We start from the raw sequence: 18965 nt of genomic DNA, 5'->3' as shown, positions 1-18965 counted from the left end.
ACACCCGGCACCGCTTTGGCCTACATTTCAGGCAGCTCACACAGCCCTGACCCGCAACCCCCCACCCCCCAGCCGTCAGCCCAGCCGAGAGGGATGGGACCGCGACACCAGAGAGGAAGCCGGTAGCTGCACAAATAGGTAGAAGAAGAAAGACGTTTGAGAGAGCGCAAAAGTTCCTAACCGTTTCCCGCTCCAGCTTGTTTACTCATCTCCGTATACGAACTCAATGTATTTATTCCTGCCGCTGATGGCGGCGCTCCACACGCTCTCAAAGAGCTCCCGTCTCCCATGTTTTTAATTTTTCTAATTATTTAAGCATTCATAATGTGAGCTTTCCATTTCCTTTTTGTGTATATGTGTAAAACACGAGGGCTCCGCGACTGTTTTTTAACGTCTCTCTCTCTTTGCGCTTACGGAAATATTATGCACCTCGTATGTAACTTTTCTTTTTGGTCGGGAAAGGCATCAGGAAGAAGCCGTAGCCGGTGGGATGGCAGACTTAGCCGTTTTCTTTTTGTTACATTCCAGACAGATATTGCACATGACGATTCCGTTCGGGCGTTACAAGCCACTCCGGTGCAGTCGAAGGTCAGTCATGCCACTCTCATGTCAAATCAATTGCATCGATGTAATTTGATTCATGTCGGCAAGGATCATTTTTATCGTGCTGCACTGTCGTGTGAGCGTGTTGTCAAAGTCAAAGATTTTGGTCCGCCAGCCTGCAGGAGGGGGAAAATATGCCATATTTAATAAGTTGGACCACTGCCATCATGTGTTTTCGAGGGTGGGTCTATGTTTCACTGCTGCTGTGCTTTCGTCTAAATGGAAACGTCATTCCTTCTTTTGGCTTTACAGGAGGGGATGCCTCTGAGTTTTTGGATGAATGTCAAGGTGCCTTCAGTGGCTGCGCGTATACAAACTTTGCCTGTTTGTTTTCTCGATGATGATGTAGTCAGTATTGTTGCTCAGTGTTTGACCTCTGAGACACACCCAAGCCATAAGGTATAATGTGATTGAGGTAAGTGTGATAAAGGTAAGCGCAAGGATGAGCGGGATCACACACCCACGAGAAGTTTTTTTTAGCGTCCGTATCCATCCGGTTTCCATGCTGCATTACTACTTCTGTCATGCCCAAGCATTCACCTTCATACAACTTGCAGCCATTTTGACTGACCCGGGTCTCTAGAAAGAAAATGATGCCCCCATGCTCAAATAGTTTGTTTTTGTACACTTTTTTTTATGATTCATGCAGTTTGGGGTTGAAATAGGTCTAGTACCTGAGAATCACCCAATTCTTACTTTAGATGTCTGTGCAGGGCCCATCAGTGTCTTTTTGTTTCTTTACTGATTGCCTCGGCTTTCTGTAATGTGCCTAAACTAAAGAAAGTAAAAGTATTCGTTTTAATTTTGCCTTTCATAAGCGTATTCAAGACTGAAGTAGTAAATAAAATACCTACTACTTCATACAACGCTGTCTTAGTTCCTGTGCATGCGCACATGCATGTTCACTTTGTTAGAAGCCATATGTCTAATCCACATTCATATATAAAGCATCTTTAAGCATACACAATCAGAAAATCTAAGTATTGATCCACGGAGAAAATCTTTCGTGGATATTTCTTTATTTTTCAAATAACTAACTGTAAAAAGTATACATTAAACCTAAATAGGGAACTTTGGAAAAGCCCTGTTTTTTGTCTTTACACCTAAATGTATTATGTAAAAGTTCCATTATAAACTAACACTTCAAAGACAAAAAAGAAGCACTTGATCTAAAACTGTATAAACAAAACTTTCCACTTGTCAGTATTTGATTTTGTCTTCTTAGGAAAAAGGCATCTGATCCTTTATAATTTTAAACAATATACACAAAAAATGGACAGTCAGAAAAAAACATCAGTGCTTGGTTTGTCATAAGACTCTTATGAACTTGCACGTTTCGTGTCAGCTGCCAGAGTCCAGAATGAGTGCAACGTGGCGTGTCTTCTTAAGGCGTCAGGAAACACATTTAGCAAAGAAAACTCACTAAATGAACATGATGAGAACTTGGTCGAGCCTCCTATCTGTAGATCCCTCACCACCCTTTGTCGCTATTCCACTACTACTTGAACAAGCCTAGAAGCAACACGGTGCACAGCAGGATATTGAAAGGGGCATGAAGAGGAAAAAAGGGTCGCTGATCAGAACCAGACATTTGTGCCCATCTCACATAGCAGCTGAGATCCCATCCACCCATTGTAGTGGTTCAAGGCCCATTCACACCAAGTGATTCTGTCATGTCTGCCAATTCTCCACAATCTTCTCCTGTAGTAATTCAAACAGCAAAGGATAGCATTAGAGTGCGAGTAGATCTCATTAGATTTCACGCTGCACAAAGTACCTTTAGATGAGAGAACCTCGCGAGAATTGCCCTCCCCTGCTTGGCCGCACAGCGACTGCCCTATTTTCTCATCGCTCCCCCTTCTCGCCTGCGACTCCGGAGGGGAGGAGCCTGCCAACAGTGGCTCTGCTGCAGGTTTTGGCAACGCCCCTCGCTCGGGTCGAGCTGCGGACGGCCTGCTGGCGAACCAGTGTCTCACGAGATCTGTTGTCAAACTGGTCATTTTTGCCAGCTCCTGTAACTGCAGCGAGAAAGGCCAGGGATCAATGTGGCTTGTCTCAAGGATGCACAAGAAAGACCAAAGTATAGATGAATCATTAAACTATGCAAAACACCCCCCACCCGATTGGAAAAAAATGTGAGCTGGAAATTGTGTTAGCCTCGCTTTGAATTGGATATGGTTTACATTAACATTTACAGGGTCTATTGTAAAATAACTTTGAGCCAATAATTTACTTGATAATCATCAGTACCTGGGACTCTTCATGACTGCCATGGCTATCCAGGTGGACCTGGAGAAAGTGCACGTTCTTCTGGTCAAGCTCTTCCTCCAGGGCCGTGTTTTGGTAAGCCTCCAACCACTTCAGTTGGCTGTTCTTCTGCATGTAGCGACAATCGCCAAACCAGCGCACCACGTCGGGCCGGGGCAGCCCCGTGCCCGAGATGAGATCGTCGTACTGGGTGGCGCTGGGCCACTGCGTCCGCGCGTAGATTTGCTTGAGCAGGTGCAGTTGCTCCGCCGTTTTCTTACCTCGCAGCGCGGCGGGTTTGGCCGCCGGGTTTGTAGTGGATTGAGCGTTTCCAGCGGGGCTTTCTGGCGCACCGTCCTCCGGATTACCATTAGCTTCGGTCACCTTTAGCATCTTTAAATTGATTTTGATGGGGTTGACTTTGGGTTCTCCGGAAGCGTCGTCGTTGGGGCACTCAGCTCCGTCAGCTTCCGTCTCCCCGCTCGATGCCCACGCAGTCTCTTCTTTCCTTTTTTCAGCCGCTGCTGCTTTCTTCCGCCTCTCGGTGAACCAATTATGGATCTCCCTTCTGGTCATTTTGGTCTCACTTCGCAGTTTGTCCACTTCGTCTCCCGACGGTTCGGGGTCCTGAGCAAAACTGGCCTCTAGCGCTCTGATCTAAATGCCAAGAACAAAAGTCAATCAGTGGCTTAATAACCAGGTGTAAACATTGTCATTCGTAGTCTCCTGCTCACCTGATGGGGTTCTCTCTCCTTGTAGCGCATCAGTGTGAAATCAGGAGAAGGCGATCTGGGCAGTCTGCGCGATGGCGTACTGGGTGACGTGGGAGTGTGCGTCGAGGTCGGGCTCAGAGGGGCAGAATTGTGCTGAGGAGTTTCTGTGCCGGAGTTGCCGACGCCGTTTTCCGACAGGTCGATGGGTTCGGGGCTGTCCGCCTCGACGCCGCCTTCGCCGCTCCCTGGGGTCGACTTGGTTGGCGGACCTGCGCTGGCCCGCGGGCCCTTGAGGTTGCGAAGGTGGTAGCGTCGATCGCTAAACCACTTGCGAACTTCCCGCACCGTAAGCCCCGTCAGGGAGATGAGGCGCGCCACCTCCTCTTGGTCAGGGTACGGGTTGGTCACAAAACTGTCCTTGAGGGTGCCCAGTTGCTCCTGGGATTTTTTGCTTTTGCAAAAGTTGGGGTCCAAGAAGGTGTTAATGCCACGGGAGCCGCAGGAGGCACCCACCGCCGGGGATGGTGACGAGGATTTGGAAGAAGGCGACGATGCCTCGTCCATTTTTAAGAGGTTGCTTGTGCTCACGTCCGCGTCGCCCATGCCGGCGCTGGAAGTTTCGTTTTTCTTGTCGCTACCCTTTGCGTCTTTGCTCTTCTGCCCGCTGTCTTCGATGGCAGTGCAGCCTTGTGAAAGCTTGCTGTCGGCGAGGGCTTTGGGAGAATTTGAACTCTTACTGACATCGGTTTTGCTACCGTGGCTTTTCGCCTTTTGGTTTCCGCGATGATTGCTCCCCAAAGTGAGGTTGATGACACTGGCTTGACCGTCGGCGCTAATGGCGCTAATGACGCTGGCCGTGGCGCCTCCTGCGCTTCTGTTACTTTTACTGCTGCCGATGACGTCGTTCCCCACGCTGCTGCCTGCCGCCCCCACCATCACGCCGGCGCCCTTGTCGGTGGTGGGCGCAGCGGCGGGCCGTGCCTGCATCACGGGCCGGGCTGCCGCCTGCGGCTTAGGCGTGACAGCCAGCGCCACGGGGGCGCCGTTGACCTGAATTCCGTTGGCCACCACGGGCTGCGCCACGATGACGCCCGCTTGGCTGACAAGCGAGCCTTGCAGGATTTGAGGAATCCCGGTGGTTCCCAAGACTGTGATTGTGTGCGGAGCGGGACTCCGCGACTGGTTCTGTGCGCCGGGGCCGGCAGTTTGGATGATAGTGTTGAACATCTTCCTCCTGGCCTCTTCGATTTCCTCAGGAGACCAGCTGATGCCCTGTTTGAGTCTTTGTGCTGTGAACCAGATCTTGATTTGCTCTTCGGGGAACTTTGTTACCACAGTCAGGTAGCAGAGCTCCGCTTTGGTGGGGTATGGGAATTTGCTGAAGGAAGTCTTCAAAAAAGAGGAAGAGTCCATGGAAGCGTTGTAGGTGGGGATGCTGCTCAAAGGAATCATGACCTGGATTAAAACAGAACATGTGGTGAACACATGGTTTGGTTTTCCCCCCCAAAAAACCTTCAAAAAAAAACCCAAAATGAATAATGAATAACGCCTCATTTTTTCAAAATCCCAAATTTGTGCGCAAATTTTCAGTTTAACTTCCTTGAACCAAATTTGAACTTTCACCTAACTCAACAGGATGCATTGAAAGAAAAAGTAAACAACAGACAGATGATAGTGGCATAATAGATCAACTTTTTGAGCATGGCGACGTCAATGCTGCCTGCATGAGCCTACCTGTATTGGTCGTAAATATATAGGCAGTAGCAGTCGGTTATTCTTTTTCTTCCCACATAGCACATATTTGTAGTTGTATTATTGCAATGGCCGGCAATTAAGCAGCACACGAGCGCAGCCTATGAAATAAGTGTTCAGGAATACAGACGCTCCTCTACTTACGAACGCAATTGGTTCCGAGCGATTGTTCATAAGTTGAATTTGTTTGTAAGTTGATTCAGTGCTATATTTTGTAATATAATTTATGTTTAAGGCCGATATAAGTATATTGAAGGTTTATATAAGTGCATTTGTATGTTTAAGGCCGATATAAGTATATTGAAGGTTTATATAAGTGCATTTGTATGTTTAAGGCTTGTATAAGTAACACGCATTGGTTTTTACTGAAAAAAAAAAATTTAATAAAATGGAGAGAATATGTACAGTACTGTAGAGAGAGAGAGAGATTTATGTATTAGAAACTGGCCAAAAGAAGCGACCTAATGACGATTGCACAGTTTTCTTCTTTTTTTCATCATAAATGATGCGGTAGCACTGTATGGCATCATTCAATTGATTTGCAAACTTTGTGCAACGTTCAATATTTGGGTCCTGCTGCTCGATCTTTCTGTTTATAAATGGTACTGACGGTCGAACGATTCAATGCCCGTGAAACGCTCACCACTCTCACGCGCATCAAGCTTCGTTATTATTGCCACTCGTTTCAAATGAAATGGCTTGCCTCTTCCTTGCAACTCCCTCAATAGAAGCTTTTTACCAACCATATTCAATATTGGATGCATGAGATATTTAATGATACAAATGAAAAAGGTTCTTTGCACACTGGAGATACATTCACGCACTTCCGCACTGCAACGAAGAAGAAGGTAGATGCTGGGTGAGCTGAGCTCTCACAGCGCCAGGCGTCGGTATTAGCGGCGGAAATAAGTACTACTCCGAAAAAGGCGCGAAATACAAAATTGGACTTGCGAACATTTTTGGACTTAAACGCAATTTGCAGACATGTTCGTATGTACCGTTGTTCGTAAGTTGAATGTTCGTAAGTAGTGGAGCGTCTGTATATAGTAAGGCTTTTTTCTTTAAAAAATCGACAAAGTATAGTAAGGCTAAGAAAGTCGGAGAATAAATCTGACTTCTGATTCTTCTCCTAGTTATTGCTGTGGTCCAGTGGCAAAAATATTGGTTCAGAACTTGAGGTGGGAATCAGGAGTGAGTTCAATTCCATTCTTTGCAATTCACAAATTGTTTATTGAGGTAATGAAAAGGATAAATATAACTTCCAATCACTTCATTTCAGAAGTCACTGTGGTCCAGTTGCAAAGACAAACGGTCAGAACTTCTGGTGGACTCAAGTTCAAATCGGGAGTGAGTTCAATTCCACTCTTTGCAATTCTCAAATTGTTTATTGAGGTAATGAAAAGGATAGATATAACTTCCAATCACATCATTTCAGAAGTCACTGTGGTCCAGTGGCAAAGACAATGGGTCAGAACTTCCGGTGGACTCAAGTTCAAATCAGCAATGAGTTCAATTCCACTCTTTGCAATTCTCAAAATGTTTATTGAGGTAATGAAAAGGATAGATATAACTTCCAATCACATCATTTCAGAAGTCACTGTGGTCCAGTGGCAAAGACAATGGGTCAGAACTTCAGGTGGACTCAAGTTCAAATCAGGAATGAGTTCAATTCCACTCTTTGCAATTCTCAAATTGTTTATTGAGGTAATGAAAAGGATAGATATAACTTCCAATCACATCATTTCAGAAGTCACTGTGGTCCAGTGGCAAGACAATGTGTCAGAACTTCAGGTGGACTCAAGTTCAAATCAGGAATGAGTTCAATTCCACTCTTTGCAATTCTCAAATTGTTTATTTGGGTAATGAAAAGGATAAATATAACTCCCAATCATATATAGGCGGGCCGCCTCGTGGTGTAGTGGGTAAGTCACCTGCCTGCGACGTGGGTGTCGAGGGTTCACGTCCCGGTGTCGCCAGTCAACGACTGTATGGTGTCGGCAGTCGGCCGAAGGCCGACTGTCGAACACCACCAGGAACCCCCCCCTCCCAACTGTCCTCCGGTCAGCCGAAGGCTGACCGGAAATATTGTTTTGCTGAAAAAAATGACTAAGTCTTTATTTGAATGAAAAAAGGATTACCCATTTACTGAACTACTAGTGTAGTGATTAGTCAAACGAGAGCAGGATTCGAACCCCATCTCCCACATGGCAGTCAAATCCACTAACTTGAGGTCTGTCTGACCCATTGTCTTTGCCACTGGACCACAGTGACTTCTGAAATGAGATGATTGGAAGTTATATTTATCATTTTCATCACCTCAATAAACAATTTGAGATTTGCAAAGAGTGGACTTGAACTCACTCCAGATTTGAACTTGTGTCCAACTTCAATTTCAACCCATTGTTCTTGCCACTGGACCACAGTGTCTTCTGAAATGTTGTGATTGGAAGTTATATTTATCCTTTTAATTACCTCAATAAACAATTTGAGAATTGCAAAGAGTGGAATCAAACTCACTTCTGATTTGAACTTGAGTCCACCTGAAGTTCTGACCCATTGTCTTTGCCACTGGACCACAGTGACTTGTGAAATGATGTGATTGGAAGTTATATTTATCCTTTTAATTACCTCAATAAACAATTTGAGAATTGCAACGAGTGGAATTGAACTCACTCCTGATTCCCGCCTCATGTTCTGACCCAAAGATTTTGCCAGTGGACCACAGCAACAACTAGAAGGTGAAGAATCAGAAGTCAGATTTATTCTCCGACTCTCTTAGCCTTACTTGCTGTCATTTTTTAAAGAAAAAAAGCCTTACTATACTATGTCGTTTTTTAAGAAAAGAAGCCTTACTATACAATATCGTTTTTTAAGAAAAAAAGGCTTCCTCTACTATGTCGTTTTTCAAGAAAAAAAGCCATGCTATACTATGTCGTTTTTTAGGAAAAAAAGCCATACTATACTATGTCGTTTTTAGGGGGGAAAGCCATACTATACTATGTCGTTTTTTAGGGAAAAAGCCTTCCTCGACTATGTCGTTTTTCAAGAAAAAAAGCCATGCTATACTATGTCATTTTTTTAGGGGAAAAAAGCCATACTATACTATGTCGTTTTTTTAGGAAAAAAAGCCTTACTATACTATGTCGTTTTTTAAGAAAAAAAAGCCTTACTATACATGGTCTTTTTTAAACAAAAAAGCCTTACTATGCATGGTCATTTTTTAAGAAAAAAGCCTTACTATACATGGTCTTTTTTGTAAATAAAAAGCCTTACTGTACTATGTCGTTTTTAAAGACAAAAAAGCCTTACTATACTGTGTCGTTTTTAAAGAAAATAAGCCTTACTATACTATGTCGTCTTTAAAGAAAAAAGCCTATACTATGTTGTTTTTTAAGAAAAAAGCCTTACTATACTATGTCGTTTTTTACGAAAAAAAGCCTTACAATACTATGTCTTTTTTTTAAGAAAAAAGCCTTACAATACTATGTCATTTTTTAAGAAAAAAAGCCTTACTATACTATGTCGTCTTTTAAGAAAAACGCTTTACTGTACATGGTCGTTTTTTTTAAATAAAAAAGCCTTACTATACATGGTCATTTTTTAATAAAAACCCTTAATATACATGGTCATTTTTAAAGAAAAAAGCCTGACTATATATACATAGTATTTATTTTTTAAACAAATAAAAGCTTTACTTTACATAGACCACTTTAAGTCGTTTTTAAAAGACAAAAAAGCCTTTATGTCGTTTTTAAAGACAAAAAAGCCTTACTATACTGTGTCGTTTTTAAAGAAAATAAGCCTTACTATACTATGTCGTCTTTAAAGAAAAAAGCCTATACTATGTTGTTTTTTTAAGAAAAAAGCCTTACTATACTATGTCGTTTTTTACGAAAAAAAGCCTTACAATACTATGTCGTTTTTTTAAAGAAAAGAAGCCTTACTATACAATATCGTTTTTTAAGAAAAAAAGGCTTCCTCTACTATGTCGTTTTTCAAGAAAAAAAGCCATGCTATACTATGTCGTTTTTTAGGAAAAAAATCCTTACTATACTATGTCGTTTTTTAAAGGAAAAAAGCCATACTATACTATGTCGTTTTTTAGGGGGAAAAGCCATACTATACTATGTCGGTTTTCAGGGAAAAAGCCTTCCTCTACTATGTCGTTTTTCAAGAAAAAAAGCCATGCTATACTATGTCGTTTTTTTAGGGGAAAAAAGCCATACTATACTATGTCGTTTTTTTAGGAAAAAAAGCCTTACTATACTATGTCGTTTTTAAGAAAAAAAGCCTTACTATACATGGTCTTTTTTAAACAAAAAAGCCTTACTATACATGGTCATTTTTTAAGAAAAAAGCCTTACTATACATGGTCTTTTTTGTAAATAAAAAGCCTTACTATACTATGTCGTTTTTAAACACAAAAAAGCCTTACTATACTGTGTCGTTTTTAAAGAAAATAAGCCTTACTATACTATGTCGTCTTTAAAGAAAAAAGCCTATACTATGTTGTTTTTTAAGAAAAAAGCCTTACTATACTATGTCGTTTTTTAAGAAAAAAAGCCTTACTATACATGGTCTTTTTTAAACAAAAAAGCCTTACTATACATGGTCATTTTTTAAGAAAAAAGCCTTACTATACATGGTCTTTTTTGTAAATAAAAAGCCTTACTATACTATGTCGTTTTTAAACACAAAAAAGCCTTACTATACTGTGTCGTTTTTAAAGAAAATAAGCCTTACTATACTATGTCGTCTTTAAAGAAAAAAGCCTATACTATGTTGTTTTTTAAGAAAAAAGCCTTACTATACTATGTCGTTTTTTACGAAAAAAAGCCTTACAATACTATGTCGTTTTTTTAAAGAAAAAAGCCTTACAATACTATGTCATTTTTTAAGAAAAAAAGCCTTACTATACTATGTCGTCTTTTAAGAAAAACGCTTTACTGTACATGGTCGTTTTTTTTAAATAAAAAAGCCTTACAATACATGGTCATTTTTTAATAAAAACCCTTAATATACATGGTCATTTTTAAAGAAAAAAGCCTGACTATATATACATAGTATTTATTTTTTAAACAAATAAAAGCTTTACTTTACATAGACCACTTTTTTTAAAAGAAAAAGCCTTACGATGTCCAGCCATTCAAGTCATTTTGCATGCCAGCTTTACGTTTGTACCAAATCTCGGGGTATTCTTTGCTCAGTTATGAAGCACGTCTAATAAGATGAATAAATATTTGACATTATCGTCGACAAGGAAAAAGAGTGTCGCCAAACTTTCGTCAAAACATATACTACTGTCGCTAGGAAAATTAGTTTAGTCCTTAGTTGAATTTATTGAGGATGGCATCAAGAGTGTCTAATAATAGAAACATTGTTAGAATTTTCTTTAGGTATTTAGCAGTAACTTTTTTTTTTTAATCACATTTTTGGTGAAAACAAAAAAAAACATACAAATCAAAGCACATTATCCATGCTTAACAGGTTGTGATCAAAACAAGAATTACCTTTGGGAGATTCTTGGCAGATGTGGCATCTGAGGACTGATGGAGGCTTTTGTTCTGAACAGAAACCACCATTGGACATGTTGAATGTCTTTTTGAAACCGCTAAGACAGTAAAACAAAGCAAGGCCTAAGAAAACCTTACCTGTGCGACGGTGGTCTTGATCACCGGTAATGTTCCAGACCCATTGACAATCTGAATCGCAGAGGGTATGGTGACCCTACTTGTTCCGTTGTGGACAATTGTCGGCACGTGTGTGACTGAGATGGTCTCCTTTTTCTCGAGCTCTTTGGAACTACATATGGAGTGCCCATCTGAGGAAGGCAGCTGGGAGACTACAATCCGTTTAGGCTCAGATTTGCCCTTTAGCATCTTCATGATTGGAGTTCTGGTGATGGAAATCTCATTATCTTTGCCCTCATCCGTCCCACTTACTATAGTCTGCTCCACTACCGCCCTCCTGTCCTTCCTCCTCAGCTGCAGAGGACAGTTAAAGGTGCTGGGGTGAATCCTGGCATTATGCAGGGCCAGACCCTCAAATTTCAGTGCCGAAAACCCGCAATTCACACAGAGGAAGCACGGATCTGAACGGAATTCTGGGTGTCTGGCGTAGACGTGGTCCAAGAACAAGTTGAGGTCGTAGGTTTCAAAGCTACAAGGCTTGCAAAGGTAGGAACCAGCGTCGTCTATGGCGGCGTCCGCTGCCTCTAGTTTGGGAGCGTCTGCCAGGTCATGCGGGCCGCGTGCATCTCCTCCTGAAATGGTGGTTTGCCTCTGAAGAACTGGCATGTCGGCTTCAGCATCTTCCAAGTTTCGTATGATTTTGCTGGGGATCATACAGGGTGTTGTGGACTTCCTCTTGCTGGCCATGGTGTGGCCGCACGGTGGGGCGCGGGGCTCAAATAACTGCGAGCGGGGTACGATTGGGAGGATGGGTGCTGGTAACTGGTAGCCTATGGGCCGGGCGCAGAGGGAGGGCGTGCACACGGTATGTCCATAGGTCCACTTGGAGCTCTCATGGCGGCCTGTAAAAGGCAATGGGGAGACGATGAAACATTTGATCTTACAACGCCATGCAAACATCAAGTTGTTCAGTCGGTCTATTCTTAAAAGCCATGGGAGGATGCGGTGTCCTCCACGCCAAGACCAATCAAACCCCCAAATGAAATGGCTTTTGTGCATCGTCGTGCTCATTGGTGAGGATTTTTCAAGCTCCCTCAACTTCTTGGGAAAAGATTATTTTAGGAGTGTTCCTTTCTGACCCCTTCCACTCCCCTCCCCTCCCCCATTCTGCTACATCTCACTTCCCCTCCATCAAGACCCCCCTCCATCCTCACAGGGAGAGCTTTCAGGGGAAACGTATCCTACCCTTGCACACCTTGGAAGGAAAAATTGTCAAATATTTGCAGTACAGGTCTACTCTTAACTGTAGTTTTTCATATTTTTCCAGCTGGGTGAGGTTTTTTTGCTACCAATGGATGAATATTTCTTGTGTATCCGCACAAAATGGCGAGGTTTCCGGAGGAGGAGTTTTACCATCTCACCTCCCTTTTCTCCCTCCCCCAGGCGCAGAGCAGAGTAGCCAGAATCAACACATGGAAACGTACTGTTGCTTGAGATTAACGCAACAGTTAATCCAAGTAATTACTTGTGCAAATCTCCTCTGATATATTTTTTATCAATGTCAAAGACACCAAAAATATCATTTTTGACGCTTGTTTTTTCAATAAATTCATGGCCATTTGGCCACAATTAATGAGTTTTTAAAAGTCATGGAAACAGGATCAAAAAGCAGAGTTACTACATATATACTTAGATTTAATTTGATTGCAACAAAATTGTGAATTCAGACAATTTAGATTTGTATCTAGCAGTATTGTTATTGCCTAATCCTTTGCTCCCTATGACAGTTCCAATGGGTCCAACCACCTTCATTTTTTATTCACCCGCGGGCTTATTTAGTTAGTATAGGATTACAAGTGATAACACAGTCTGATGCCGCATCTTTGCATTCTGCACAATATTGTCAGAATTCTAGATATTGCATAACTCTAGCCTCTTGTATGTGTCTCAAGTTCCAAATGGAGGTGCTCTAAACTATAAAGGTGGCAATTTAAGGCAGGCACAAATGACAGCACATGATGTCACTGTTCTTTTTTGTAGTTAATCTATCTTTGTTCTATGGCACTTATTCTCATTCAGGGCAAGGGTGAGTTGGAGATTATCTGTAAATTAGATTTAGAGATTCCTCCCATTCTTGACGTCAATGAGTCACTTCGAAAATTGTTTTGCTTCTGTGCAGAGTTGTGTTAGTAAGTTAGTTTAGGAGTCAAAAGCAGCCAAATGTCAAAGGTTTGTCAATGAATTAATCAAACAGAGCTACGTGATAAATGTTTCTCTTAAGAACCCAAAAGTGATTGTACACGCAATTAGAAATACATAAAAATACAAATAGTGATTCAAAAGTAGTTAAATTATGGCAATGTAAGTAAGTTACGTGTCTTCCTCTAAAGTAGTAGTAAAAACTATACTGTATTAAAAATACATTGACAACCATAATTCACACAAAAATGTATTGCATAAATGGAACTCAATACTACCCACCTCTGATAAGGAGGAAGGGAAGAAGACTTGTGGAAGATGATTCTAGGCCCTGGACGTAACACTTCATACGCTAAGTGACCAGACAGGCACTCACCAGTTTAACTGGTAAATTTGAATGCCCTGCCCCTTATTATGCAAGGCACAATTGCTGCTAGAGATGCCGAATCAAAATGTTGGCGATAATAGAAACCTGCCTTTCTACAAACACTGTCAAGGCCTTCCTTCTCTCTCGCCCGCAAAGTAAACATGCAAAAATTACATGGCAAAAAAAATACATGGTATGTTAGTTTCAGACGACATTTAACACTCACTCAACGGCGACGCTACACTTTCACACACCGAATACGCCATCAGCAATTCCTCTCATTGAAATGCTAAAACGTTGCTCCACATCTCTTTAACAGAGAAATGGAATTGCGTTTCTTCTTCCCTCATGCTTTGAGCCATTTGGCATAGCTTAGTGTGGAACGTAAGGAGTTAATAGGCAACAGAGATTGGTTACTGTTGAAGGAACATGATGCCCCTTGTTCCCCGGTCCACCCGGAGGGAGAGTTGCTACGCTTGGCCAGGGCTGTTCTGCACCCCTCCTACTTCTTTGCCATTCAATTCTGCACCAGGGAGCACCATGCTGCCAAGGCAGACTGGTCACGTGATCGGCACAAAGGCTCATGGGTGGACAGTCGGTCATCCATTACGTGGCTGTGTCGGGTGAGACGAGCGGGAGACACCGGTGGGGGATGGGGAGCTGCTTTTGGGCTTGTGGAAGCGTGGAGGTGTCTTGGAGAGGAATTTTCCCTACGCGATACCCCCTCCAAACACCGCACCCTGCTCACCCCCGCTTTTCGACGGCCCCTTCGCGCTCTGAACTACAATCATGCAGCGCTCCACTCCGCTTCGCCACCTCAAACGGAACCCCCCCACGCTGTACTGGCTGAGACTGGAATGTTCCAAGGCAAAGAAGCTCCTCGGTCAATGAGTAGAAGCTAAATGTAGTCTACGCGTCCATTTAATGAACTCATTCAGTGCCAGACATCTAATCACGTGGCTCGTTTGATCCGTCCGCTGCGAATTTAAATGTTTTACTAGTAGACATCCAATCAAACCATTTAAACTGGGAGGGCTCACCTCAATAGCTGCCACAGACTTATGATTCTCAACTAAATACTGGATGTTGGGAAGGGAAAAAAAAAAAAATGAAACTCATGGACGATGTAAAATTCAGGGCTCCGTATAAAGTTGAGCTTAAGTGGTAGTAAAGCAAAGTTTGGGCTAATCAAGGGCTACAGGCCTCATTCAGGTGAAGATGCAAACAAAGCACAATATGCTGTGAACAAAAGGCCATCTCGTTAATTCACAGCGTATGAACGCAATGGCATCAAATTGGGTGTCACGTGTTTGTGCCTGCGTGTCAGCATTTGCGTGTGTGTGCTTCCTGTGCGAGTCGATGGGAGGCGGGGCAAGTTGAGCGAGGGCGCATATGTGCTTACGTACGTATGCGCGCGGGGGTGGTAGCCTGCGTGCCTGCGGGTGTGTGTGAAACTTGTTTACGGCGGTCTGGAGGCGGCTAGTTTTCCTTCGCACATCTTCCATTGACACAAACGTACAAGTTGTCTTCCTAGTTCAGAACGGTCATTCTCCACGCAGCCTGTTTGCTAGCCGTACGCAACATGACCTTCCATCCCTCGGCCTGACTTCATTGGAGGCCTCCGCTGAATCCACGAAGCAGAATGCACATTCCAATAATAACACATTCACAGGGATTCCTGAGGTTTGATAGCTTGGTAACAGAAATATCAGTCGCAAAGTATTTAAAATATGACCAGATGACTATGCTCTCCTCAATGAATGCACGCCGGTTGCTTGTTTATCTAGTTTCAAGCTTCCTCGCTTTTTACGTCACGCATATACACCCCCCCCCCCCCCCCTCACCCCCTAGCCTGCACTTCCCCTCTAGGCCTCCCTCTGTTTTGTCCCCCTCCTCCTTCTTGTAGCATGTTTGGGCGAGGGAGACAGGTCGGCAGCGCCACTGGTGTGTTACTGTCCCCATGGAAACCACCTCCTTCCTACCCCTCCGCCCCAAACACTACCACTACCCAGAGACAGTTCAGGAAAACAAAGTGTGTGTACCGTACACATGCACACGCACTATGGTTAACTTTGTTTGTTTGTCGCAGCATTCCAAGCATCTTAGCAGCTCCCACCGAAACGCTAGCATATGCCAGCTCGGTGTGGTTGCCGAATAAACTTATTGGGCAGATATGATGCAGACTCTTCCTGCTAAGCAAATGCCCAACTACTCTTTCAGACGTCTGCCTTGGCTACCTCTCGCTTTCTCCCCTCAAGATAAGAATAAGACATCTACCCAAAAGCATGGCCTGCAGTGACGTCATGCCAAAAGCCTGAAATAGACCTAGTTTTAAAGTTTCAGGCCAAGTCTGCTCAATCTCCTTTTGTATATAAATTAAAGTTTTAGTTAAGTAATTCGGCCCAATTCCGCCTTTGCTGATGGTCACAACTCAGAGATTAGCTTGTATCGCTCATGATTCCGGCAACAGCAAGAATACTACATGTCAGTTTCCTACTGGGTCAGCCCATCATCTCTGTGCGACTTTCAGGTCACAGAGCAGATGGCTGTGTGGGTTGAGAAGGGCTGCATTGCTGTGGCCTCTGCTGGGGCATGCAGAACTGGGCTGCTGAATAGAGAGGGAGAGGGAGAGGAGGGCAGGGAAGGGAAGGGAAGGGAAGAGAAAAATGGCGTCGCATCATGCTCTGTGCTGTCGGACCTAAAATGGCTGACATCACAAGCTGGTAAGTAGCCAAGAAGAGCACAGGTTGCTGGGGCTGACCCAAACCTGCTTGTGCTGGGTGTGGGTGTGAATCACCTTGCTCTTGCCAAGACAGTTCGACTAAAGGGTTGACGCCGAAATGCTTGTCAACTTGTCAGAGATACGAGTGTATCGTCGTGACACAGTGGGAGGGAGGGTGACGTCACTGATCGGGCGGCGTGCAGAAATGACTTCCTCGTCGGCGCATTTAGTCAAGACTGAGCACGTCAAATGAAACAGTATGCATGGCCGATGTAATAAGTCAAAAGAAAAATGGAAATCTCTCATTCATTCATTCTCCGCCAGGTGAAAACCAAACCCCAGAAAGAAGTATTGAAGAGGATTAGGGGCCTGAGGAACATCTCTGTTGTTATAAATTTAGTGGCATCACAGCAACCTGCCTTCTCTACATTGAGTCATGGGCCCAATTGACGCTGCGGGTGAAGTCTTAAATCCCCCAGAGTCACACGGTCATGAAAACAAGACATGATTCATCACCAGGACACCATGCTAACTCATTGTTGACAGTGGTATATCACAATCCAGCTACATTAAAAACGGGACAGACAACAGACAATGTGAATGACATTCATGAGAAAGACGTCGCTCAAAGTATCGAATTACCCCAATCGCAAAATTTTGTTTATTTTTTTAATCATAGAGAGAAAACGACAGGTCTTATAAGTGCTGCCATTGCTGTGACATCAGTTCTACCCACACGCAAACACCAAGACTCGAACTTGGGTGAATGGGCCAATGAGTTACGAAGTGTTTCTGTTCCTGCACTGGCGATGTAACCCAAATTCAAATAATTCACATTTATGTTCATTTCTATTGGTTAAATTTTCCGTTTAACTAAATCATTAAAAAAATATTATAAAAACCATTAGTAATAATAGGACAATTATATAATAACTAAGATCTGGCATCCAAATCGCATTTTGGGTCATGGAGGCCACAGTTGTATAGCAAATGTTAATATTGTGGTCTATTGATTAGGTCTTTATGGTGTCTATTTAAGTTTTTTTTAAACTTTTTTTAAAAACAAAAATAGTCACTTGCCTTATTAATAGTAAACTGCATAGCAATATAATAAATAATAAAGGGGTAATTTTTACTTTCATTTAATGCAGTGTCTGCCTCATTTTTGAACAGATATTATAATTTCTTTATTATTTTTTATTATGATACCGTTACTTTGAGAGCTGTTTTAAGTTGGTAATAAAGAGAAAATACTTAAAGATTCAGTGAGAACTTTAACGACTATAATTGTCAATGTGAACAATTTATTATTATTCCGAATCCACAACTTTTCGCATATCAGAGAGCCCAAACAATATTAAAGTAATTTACTTGCGATATGAATGGAAATCGGTGCAGCTTCACTTCCATCAGACATTTCTCCTCCTAACGATGCCGTCCTTCCTTCCTTTGGCTCAAGTTAGGCAGCCGCGCAGAGTCCCAACTTCGTGGGCACAAAAATAATACGCGTGTTCGAACCTTCGCACCCGGAGTGGTAGGGGTGGGGGTGGGGGTGGGGGTGGGGATGGGGGGCGTTTGGGTAAATCCCGCAGCCCGAGAACAACCCTCACCCTCACCACCAACCCCCCCGTCGGCTGTCGCCATTTTAAGCAGGCGACATACGGTGCAGCTGGCCGGCGAAGGTGGACGCGAAGTTGGGCCAAGGCTTGAAGCGGCGGTGCGAACGGAAGACCAGGAAGCAACACTCACCTCAACGCCGTCGACGCATGTCGGGCTGGCCAACCCAAAGCAAATCGAACAAATAAACAAACAAACAAAACAAAAAGTTTTCAATGCTCGCAGCTCGGCGGAAGCAGTCCGCTGCCGGGAAGTCTACGCCTCATTGATGGCAACTTAAAGGTGGAAGCTGCTCGGTCCATCGGCCGGTTGTCAAGACGCCTTGGAGCCCGACTGCTCGCCGCCGCGGCCCCTCCACCCGTCGTCGTCGGTCCGGGCTTGTTTATTTCCAGTGCTTCCAGCGTCGGGAGCAAGCAAGCCAGTGGAGGGAAGGAAAATACGGCGGACGCGGAGAGGGAAGAGGCGAGCACGTGATGCACACGTCACTGACGGTGGAGTTGGCGTGAGGCGTGAGTCGCGAGGCGAAGAGCCGAGGAGAATGCGCCTTGCCCGGGCCGTCAATTCACGGACTGGACGAGGCGGGACGGGACGGGACGGGACAGGCACCCGTGACCCGCTGCTATTAAACAGCCGCAGTACAGCATTAGAGCCATTTACACACCTGTCTCCCCCAGGTGACCTCTCTTAAAGCGACAGACACTGCTTAAATGCTGGTTAAATCTTTCAGTCCCACTACTACAGTCTACTCACTAGAGCCATATGCACCCATCAAAAGAGCCACATGTGGCTCCCGAGCCATAGGTTCCCTACCCCAGCCCCACTAGAGTCTAATCACTAGACTCTAGTGTTGGGGTGGGCAAACTGTTCCACAAAGGGCCACAGTGAGTGCGGGTTTTCATTCCAACCCATCAAGAGGACACCTTTTCACCAATCTGGTGTCCTAAGAGTGCAATCAGTGAATTGCAGTCAGGTGCTTCTTGTTTTCTGCAGAAATCTCATTGGTCAAAGTGTCTGTGCTGGATTGGTTGGAGCTAAAACCTGCACCCACAGCGGCCCTCGAGGACCGGTTTGGCCACCCCTGCTCTAGTGGGACTGGGGTAGGGATGGATGGGTGC

The 18965-nt window shown here is 43.8% G+C and overlaps 1 protein-coding gene across 1 annotated transcript; it reads right to left on the bottom strand.

Moving 5' to 3' along the window:
* Positions 1-1578: 1578 nt before the first annotated feature.
* On the bottom strand, positions 1579-18802 carry zhx3b (zinc fingers and homeoboxes 3b). Its single transcript, XM_077608332.1, has 7 exons — positions 17605-18802; positions 10967-11847; positions 10826-10879; positions 3585-5018; positions 2854-3507; positions 2381-2621; positions 1579-2304 (listed from the first exon to the last, which is right to left on the bottom strand). The coding sequence occupies exons 1-7, from the start codon at positions 17648-17650 to the stop codon at positions 2246-2248; spliced, it is 3369 nt and encodes a 1122-aa protein (XP_077464458.1). The 5' UTR covers positions 17651-18802; the 3' UTR covers positions 1579-2245.
* Positions 18803-18965: the final 163 nt, after the last annotated feature.

Source organism: Stigmatopora argus, chromosome 1 (genome assembly GCF_051989625.1).
Source record: "Stigmatopora argus isolate UIUO_Sarg chromosome 1, RoL_Sarg_1.0, whole genome shotgun sequence".
NCBI classification, from domain to species: domain Eukaryota; kingdom Metazoa; phylum Chordata; class Actinopteri; order Syngnathiformes; family Syngnathidae; genus Stigmatopora; species Stigmatopora argus.
Note: the sequence above shows the minus strand (reverse complement) of the source record. Positions and strands in the feature narration are given on the sequence as shown.